General features: G+C 36.1%; 1 protein-coding gene across 1 annotated transcript; it reads right to left on the bottom strand.

Annotated features, from left to right (window-relative positions):
* Nucleotides 1–717: 717 nt before the first annotated feature.
* LOC102235084 (syntaxin-3-like) lies at nucleotides 718–9,105 on the bottom strand. The gene is made up of 10 exons (XM_005810377.3): nucleotides 8,880–9,105; nucleotides 7,356–7,430; nucleotides 7,140–7,239; nucleotides 6,983–7,057; nucleotides 6,788–6,858; nucleotides 6,251–6,359; nucleotides 5,321–5,394; nucleotides 4,920–5,054; nucleotides 3,622–3,732; nucleotides 718–1,964 (listed from the first exon to the last, which is right to left on the bottom strand). The coding sequence occupies exons 1-10, from the start codon at nucleotides 8,907–8,909 to the stop codon at nucleotides 1,887–1,889; spliced, it is 858 nt and encodes a 285-aa protein (XP_005810434.1). The 5' UTR covers nucleotides 8,910–9,105; the 3' UTR covers nucleotides 718–1,886.
* Nucleotides 9,106–9,326: the final 221 nt, after the last annotated feature.

Consider the following 9,326-nt stretch of genomic DNA (forward strand, 5'->3'; position numbering starts at 1 on the left):
CAAGTCAATCATCACCACCAAGTGGGCAGTCATAAACATTCGTAAGAAGCAGTGTTAAGCACTATAAAATAAACTTTAAAAAATTATGTCATATACACAGTTTTGTAATAAAAACACACAAAACAAGAAATTATAGCTGTTAAAAAAAGAGCCTCAAGGCAATGTCACAGTCATCTAAGAAAGAAAATCCCTGAATATTTAAAAATATGAACACACTCTAAATTAGAATTATTTTCATTTCATACATTATAATTGTCGCTCACCCACTAAGTGCATTACAAAACTGCAAAATCTTACCAAGACGTTTTGGTCTAATTTCCAGTGCAAATACCTTAATACATTTTAAATAAGAGAAAACTACCTCCTGAGTGACTTTTCAGTATAATAAAGGATCTTAAAAAATATTCCCGTAATATTGATGAAAAAGTTTTAGTTCCATTGGCAGATTATTTCACTAAAAACATGGCAAAAAGGTGAAATAATCTGCCAGTGGAATTAGTACTTTTTTTTTTTTGCAATATTAAGAAATTATTGACATAAACAAGCACATATTTATTGCTGAAAAGATAGTTTTAAGCTAGTTTTGTCTTATTTCAAGTGTACTAAGACATTTGCACTGGAAATTAAACCAAAACTTCTTGGTAAGATTTTGTGTTTTTGCAGTGTGCTCACATTAAACAAACTAAAAAAAAATTAAATAGTTGTTATCCATGTAATATAAATTATTTCATTAACTGCAGTAAATAGCATAAGTATTGCCACAGTATGCTTCCAAGTAGAGTCTGTAATTAATTGATTGCAATAAATGTAATTTTAATTTAAATTATATCAACAAAACAAGCATCATTTTCAATTAAAAAACCCTTTTTGCTGCTAAGTTATTGAATAAGGAAACATATGACCTCAACAGCAAATATATTTGTTGCTTTTAGTTTATTATTTAAGTTATTCAACCATCAGATTGGTGCAAAGTGCCATTATATCCAATCAACATTCAGTTTTTTCAGAAACTTCTGATCATCCCTGCAACTTATTTGAAAAAATATTTCTACAGAAACATGGATGCCGACATCAGCATTGGAGACGTCTGCGCTGCTGCAAAATGTTTAGGATTGAGATGCTATTTTATACACGAATAGCTTTGATGATAGAATAACTCCTGTTTGCACATCCTGAACACAACAATAGTCTTTTCCAGCAGTTTTTGGAGCAAAAATTAACCTACAGTGAGCCAAGAGAAGCATCTTTAACGTCCATCGCTTTTTGCGGATGTCACTTGAGCATCTGACTTACAGACATACCAAAAAAAAAGCAATTAAATGGTTAATTAAAGTTTTTCATGGATTAAATCTATGTAATTAAAATAAATTAATGAACTAAAGCCCCAGCATTAATTTTAGCTGATTCTTTTTCATAGCTCTGCAGATTTTTGCTTGTTGAATTGAAATTAAATTGAAAAAGCTGATTTCTGCTTTATTAAGGGAACTCAAATATTTTATAGAAGTTCAACATAATGCTATTTTTATTGTGTCGTACACAATAAAACACAATCACAGACAGATTGCACATTATACGACTAAGGAATTTTTCAAATGTAGATGAAATATTAACTATGTAGAAACTGTCCCCCAAAAAACCTTTGAAAAACATTTAGGTTTAGGCAGAAATTAGGCTTTTCTCTGACTATATTTCCATTTATTTAACTATGGATGTCCAAACTGCACTGAAATGTTGTTTGCAGTGTTGCCATAAGCTTACAACGAAAACAGAATCTTTTTTAAAATAAGTTGTTTGTTTCTTTCTGTCTTGACTCAGATCCACACGACACTGAACAGAATCCATGGTCACATTTGAACAGTTCTTTTCTGTTTCCAGACTCGGCTCCACTATTTGATGAAACTGTAGAGAAACGAGCCGAGGATGAGGGCCAGAATCACGCAGCAGCAGAAGATCATCATTTGTTTCTGGAGAAAGAGGAATGGGGTTAATAAAGTTTAATATATCATCTGACAATAAAATATTCCGCCACAGAACACATGGCCGTCTAATACCAGAAAGTGTGAGGCAGCATTTTTAGTTAATTAGTGCAATAATAGTTATTTGATTGTTGACCTTTCTTTACATATTTGGTAGTATTGCCTGTAGGTTTGCAAAGGGGATCCCAGGCTACAGCACATGTCAAACTTAAGACCGGGGGGCCAAATCCGGCCCGCCGTAGCTTTTTATGTGGCCCTCTAGACCAGGGGTGGGCACTCCTGGTCCTCGAGGGCCGGTGTCCTGCAACTCTTAGATGTCTCCCTGGTCCAACACACCTGAATCCAACAGCTGAATCTCCTCCTAAGTGCAGTCAAGTTCTCCAGAGTCCTGTTAACGACCTCATTATTTGACTCAGGTGTGTTGAAGTAGAGATGCATCTAAAAGTTGCAGGACACCGGCCCTCGAGGACCAGGAGTGCCCACCCCTGCTCTAGACTCTAAAGTGACACATAAATAGAACTGTCAAGATAACACCTGCCCCCGCCCATCCTCAAGACGTTCTACAGAAGCACCATAGAGAGCATTCTGACCAGCTGCCTCTCTGTGTGGTGTGGAGGCTGCAGCGCCTCCGACTGGAAGAACGTGAGGAGAGTGGTGCGGACAGCAGAGAGGATCATCGGGGCCCCCCTTCCCTCCATTCAGGACATTTCATCCCAGCGCTGCGTGTCCTGAGGCCGAAACCTCGTCAGTGACCACTCACACCCCCACCATGGACTGTTCTCCCTGCTGCCCTCTGGAAAGAGGTTCCGCAGCATCCGGTGCAGGTCCACCTGGTTCCGAAACAGCTTTTTCCCACTTGCCATCAGACTGCTGAACTCTTAACTGGACTGCACTCAAAATCTGGTCTCCACTTCATACCTTGCACATGTACAGAGCTAAATAACTTCCTTTTACTGTCAGTCCTGCACTTTATATTCTATATTTATATTTATATTCATATTTTATACTGTATTTTATTTTATTCTGGAGTAACCTCACAACATTGGAAGCTCAAAACACTGTCCTGAGCCGTATGCAACGAAATTTCGTTCTGTATACACCCTGTGCATGCAAAATGACAATAAAGTCAGTCTAAGTCTAAGTCTAAGTCTAACAGTATGCTTAAATATTATTGTATCTATTTTATCACAAAAACGATCACAAAATCCTGGAGGGACTGAAAAGATGTTCAATATTGTTTAATTTTAAGAATTTATTTATATTTTTAACAGCTTTGTTTGTGGGTTTTATCAATACGCTCTGGCACAGCCTGCCCTTTAAGAACATTCTTCATCTTGATTTGACCCAAAAATCAGAATGAATTTGAAAACAAGAATTTTACAGATTTTGAGATGTACTCTACAAAGCCAGGGTAAGAATATACTGCATCTAGGCTTTTCTATGGACTTTTTTACTCATAAACTTCATAAAAACTTCATGATGTTGAGAAAAAAAAACTTAATATCAACCAACTGAAGCCCCCTTGACCCCCATAGTGACTTTATTCCAACTCAGCAGTAAACTCCAGCTGTCATCAATTATCTGATTGTTTTCTGCTTACAGTTTCTAATGAGGAAAAGATTGAACTCTGTGGATATTAACTCACCCGGCGCGCTTCCTGCTGGAACTTGGCAGCCTTCTTGGTGTCTGCCACTGCCCTCTCAACGAACCCCACCGACTGATCCATGTTGCTTTCAATTCTGTCTATCATCCCGCCCTGTGAAAGGAGAACGAACAGCAAGACTCGATAATAAGTGAACCGACTGCTTTGTTTGATAACCAGCATAAAACTGGAATGCTTGTAATTGATTAAATTAACTTTCTTTTCTTGTCAAACTACACATGTCATTGTTTATTATTGGAAATTCATGTGATTATTATATTCTTATTATGTGCTTATAAAATTAATTTTCTTCTATTAACTCATAAAATAATACTACTAATAATAATAAAAAACATAATCATGAGATTTTGTATTTCTGTTGACTTGAATACAACAGAAATTTGTTGTCTTTGCGCATGACGTCACTCTTTTTGAAACTCGGCCTGTTCCGCCATGACGGACGTCAAAACAATATGCGCTCCTGTAAAGCCTGTCAAAAAACGCACATCTGGTAGCCTAATATCGCTTTTATTTAGTTGATTTCGCAGTAAAAATGGTCACAGGGTGCTGCGCGGTCGGCTGCACAAACAGACAATGGTGAAAAACAAAACCTGTCATTTTATTGTGTAACTTTTAACGCGGAAAGATACGATGACCGTCAGCCCTCGGTGTATCTGCGGATTTGCAGCAAAACCTTGTACTTTTTCCAAGGTAAGAAGATAAATGTTTGTAAACTTCATAGATAAGTATAATTAGAAAAGTATTTAAAAAATTATTATGGAGAAGGTGCGTGTCTAACCATTAGTAACCAGTAACCATGGAAACATTGCCCCACCGTCATGTAGCCTAGCATGTATGGAAAATTCTAGGTTAGCATCTCATCTTTTGTAAGTTTTTAAGGCTTCTCCAGAAACGCTGTTTATGACGTACTGATATAAATCATGTGGTGTGAATTCAGGCAAAGTCGGTAATTTGATCAACATGTCAGGAGGGAGGAGGTACGGGTCGGTTTCTAAGCTAACTGTTTCCAGCTTCTGTAAATACCGCCGTCTATGAGACCCAACCAGGCGTGGTACATTCACAGACAAATTAGCTCAACTCGAACATGTAGAAGCCATGAATAAGCTGGTAAAAACAACTTTGGAAAACGATTTCAGTCGCTCAGTTCAATACTACCATCCCTCACTTCCGTCATGGCACTTGCAAAGGGACAATAGACTAGAGGCCATTGTAAGGCTTATTAATGGTAGATAAAATAAAGAGAATTGATTATTTGATTATGTCTTGGTTTCCATGTTTACCTGGTTTTCCACCAGCATGGCGATATCAACAAACATGTCATGAAGCTCCTTGATGCTGCTTTCCAGCCTCATGATGTCTTTGTGACGGGCCTCGATCTCGTTCAGGGCCTGCTGGTTAATCTTGGACTCTGTGATCTGCAGAAGGAAACAGAAACAAAGAATAATAAATATTTTGCTGGCTTAATAACAAGCAGAATCCCCTTGGGTTTTTGTAATTTTGCGATCCTTAACATTAGATGGTGAATCACAAAACAAATCCACAGTTTTCCATTTTTTATTTGTGCTTTGTTTGTAGGGAGTAGCTCAACACTCAGCATCACCATTTTGGTGTTTTTCGAGTGACATGTCAATTTTTTACCTCTTGTTGTGAATAACTGACTGGTATTATATTGAGATCTTACCCCTGCAGTGAAGACAGCTGAATTTCCCCCCTCTAGCATCTCCTCCAGTTCCTCATCAGTTGTTTTTTTCCCCGCTACAAAGAAAAACAGTTTTGTTTAAAAAAAATTTAACATAAGGTTACTTAAAGCTAACTTAACTTTCTGCCTTCTATTTGTTTATGTTGTATTTCTATAGAAAGTCACTTCATAGAGCATGCTCAGAAGGAATTATTACTATTATGTTACTGAATCTGATCTTATTACGTTGTTATAACTTCACTGAACTTCAACTTTCAAGCTAATCCTGATGGGATACATTAAAATATACTGAAGGAAAATGATCTCAGTCCAAAAACACGACAAAAAACAGAAACTAGGATGTTTACTGTTACTGATTATTTCAATAAAACCCATTATATCTGATCATCACCGGCTTTATCAGTTTATTAATACATAGAAAAACAGGCTAGAGATTAGAGTTGAACAGTTTTCCCTTAATTGACTTTAAATCAGCAGGTTAACAACTTCAAAATGAGGTTTTTTCCCCTATTATTTGAGTTGTTTTTTTTAAATCCTCACATTTTGTGTCTGTATCAACAGATAGAAGGTAATTTATTGCTCTTAAAATCAGATATCATACTTTTATGACATAATGGGGATAATTTTGTATTTAATCTATTTTGTGCAGGAAGTAAAGGTTATAGACAATGGATAGATTTAAAACAACAACCTTTGTCATAGAACTTGCACTTTTAAAAAAAATTCTTTAATTATTATTATTATTTTTTTTTTTTTTTTGCAAAATCACTTTTGGCATAAAAATGATTTATGACATTATTTTAGGAAGGTGACAAAATATTTTTCTTCCACAAAGCACAACAACAGCAACAAATCTACAACATTGATAGTAAACAAACAATAAAAAATACAGACTTTATATTGAGTACTTACTGATCTCAAGCTGCCGGGCAATTCGTCCTTTGCTCTTATCCCTGAAGTCAACTTGAGCCTCGTTGTATTTTGTCATGACCTCAACAAACTTTTTAGCCAGTATTGCATGCTGTAGGGAAAAAAATGGAGACCGTATTTTATTTTTTTATAATTTTCTTTTTGCTCTGTCAGCGCAAAGAGCTTCTGTGATTTTAAATCTCTGCATTTTAGTTTACTTCCTGTTTTTTCTTTTCATAATTAAGGTCAGAACATATCTATCCATCCATCCATCCATCCATATAGATGGATGGATGGATGGATGCCAATAATGTAATAATATTTGAGCTACCAACAAAAAAACATTTCTATAACTGATTGCTAAGTTAATAAAGTAACATTTACATAGCAACAGTAAAGAAAGTCTCTGTAAATGTAATAACTGCAGTAGATAATGTATAAATACATTTAAATAGGAAAGTATTTCTTGGACAAAATGTTACATAACGCTGAATGTTTACGATAGATTGACTGTGAAAAGTCAGATTATCATTGTCTGACCTGTGACTTGCGTATCCTGAGGTCTGCAGAGGCCCTTTCATCTGTGTTTGACTCAAGCTGTCGCTCAATACCTGACACACAGACGCGCGTGCGTGCGCACACATGCACAAGGTTGAGAAAAATTTATGTAAAACAACCTGAAACATACTAAAATATATCAGCAATAATAAGTAAAATGGAAGCATAAATACTGACTCTTCAGCTTGTTTCTTGCGTTGTTGGCTGACTTTTTTATCTCATTGGTGAGAGTTTCAACATCATCCTGTGTTTCTGAGTTCAAAGTTAAAAACAGATGAAAAAGGTTTAGTTACAGATAATTAATTAAAGCATTCTGAGCTTTGGAAAAAGTTACTTTGGTCAGGCGTGGGGGCCGACAAGATGGAGGAGTAGAGTTTTTTAATCTCTGTCACGCTCTCATCGATTTTGTCAATGCTGGTGCGAATATCTTCAATCTGAAACAAACGCACACACACCAGAGAATGATGAAACACACACACACACACACACACACACACACCTGAGCTGATGACTGTGCAAAGATGAAGACAGGAAGAGAGAAAGAGAGTACCTGTGCAAAGAAGTCGTCCATGAAAGCCTCATTTTCCACGGGAACCTGGATGTCGTCACCACCAGGATCACTCTTCTGTTCAGAACATGTTTGAAAAGCGGGAAGATTAAATTCCTCTACGGAAAGCACAAACAACCTTACGGAAGATGGTTAAAGCCACAAAAAAAACAACTTTTCTTTCAGAATTCAAACTTTAATCTCAGATTTACTATTTAATCTGAAATGATTAAAGTTAGAATTCAGAGAAAAAAGTCTAAATTATGAGATTAAGGTGAGAATTTTAAGATTAAAGTTCAAAATCCGAGAAGTCCAAATTCTGAGATTAAACACTAAATTCTGCTTTTTTTCCCCTTTTTTTTTCAACTGCCTTGTATGCAGAGTAAGATATTTACTTACTATTTTCATGAGAATAAATCTCAGATCCATTTTATTAATTAATCTCTACCATCAGATTGGAATTTATGTATTTATTACACATTGTCTGAAGTTAAATCTGACCAAACTTTTCATTTTTGAAGTCAGTTAGAATTACCCAAATTATTTATATGACTTAATGCTAGTCACAGGTCAGTCACAGGTCGGAAAACTTGACGAGAATATTCTTTTTTAGATTTTTGTTGTAACTTTTCTTGAATTCAAAAGTTTACATGTATTTAGTCAGTATAAAGTGCAATTGTCTTTTAAACAGTGTAATCTGGGCCAAACCTTTTGGGTTTCCTTCCTCAAGTTTCCAATAGGTTAACCTACACATATGAGTTAATTGGAGAAACACCTGTTGGTGTTTTTTAAGGTTAGACTTTAAACACACCGCTTTACTGTTTGACATGATGGGAAGGTCAAAAGAAATCAGCCAAAATAAGAAGAGAATATTGCATGTGGTTCATCCTTTGGAACAATTTACAGATGGTTAATTGTGACGCTTCCCTGGTCAAACACTGCAAATATAGACATGATGGGAATGTCCGACCATCAGACCACTCAGAAAGGAGATGGCTTCTGTGTCCCAGAGATTATATTTTTGGTCCAAAATCTGCAGATTGGCCCCAAATCAAAATACCTTGTGAAGATTCAGCTGAAGCTGGGCAGAGAGTCATTATCCACAGTCAAACTGGGCTGGAAAGCCACCCAGTGAGGAAGACATTACTTCAACACATAAAAAAATAAATAAAAAGCCAGATTGCAGTTTGCAGATGCACACAAATGGAAATAGAAAATATTTCTATTAGGAAATAGAAAGTAATTTTGGTAATTCTCACTAACATAAAACAAAAAAAGGTTTGGTCAGATTTAACTTCAGACATAGAAAAAAATTTGTGTCTTTTTATTCGGTGTATGTAAATACCACTCAACTGTATAATGTCTGAAAAACTAAGAAGATGAGGAAACAGAAATGATCAAAAAGCTTAAAACAGCAGGTTTAGTTTCATTTTAACTAACTAATGTTTTAAAGTGAATCAGAGGCCTGTCTGTGCATTCGACAAGTGTCTCTCTGCTCATTTTGAATCTTAATAAAAATTTACATACCTCCTTCAGCTGGGCCAGTCGGTCCTTCATTTTCTCTACCGTTGATTCAGCAAATAAATTAAATGTAAAATTATTTTTAAAAAAAGGCAAATCCAACTCCAATGAAATACTCAGTTAAAGCATTGAGGCTCCTTCAAATCATTCAGCAGCTGGTGACCCAGAGAGGAATGTATAAATTAAATTATTCCACAGTCTGGATCGCTGGATCGACCAGATTGTTTATAAGGTTTCCTGCACTCTTTCTACACTGAGGACCAACTAAGCCTCTATCCTCTAAGAACGGATTAGGACAGCCATTTTCAGGAGGATAAATCTCTGACCCTCCACCCCCACACCCCTCCCACATCCGTCAGGCTAATCACACCGGACCTTCATTTACTACACTACACTATACTACAGCTGAAACAATTAACCGGATTAATCAATTGTTGATTTAGTAAATGAATA

Source organism: Xiphophorus maculatus, chromosome 5 (assembly GCF_002775205.1).
Source record: "Xiphophorus maculatus strain JP 163 A chromosome 5, X_maculatus-5.0-male, whole genome shotgun sequence".
In the NCBI taxonomy this organism is placed as follows: Eukaryota; Metazoa; Chordata; class Actinopteri; order Cyprinodontiformes; family Poeciliidae; genus Xiphophorus; species Xiphophorus maculatus.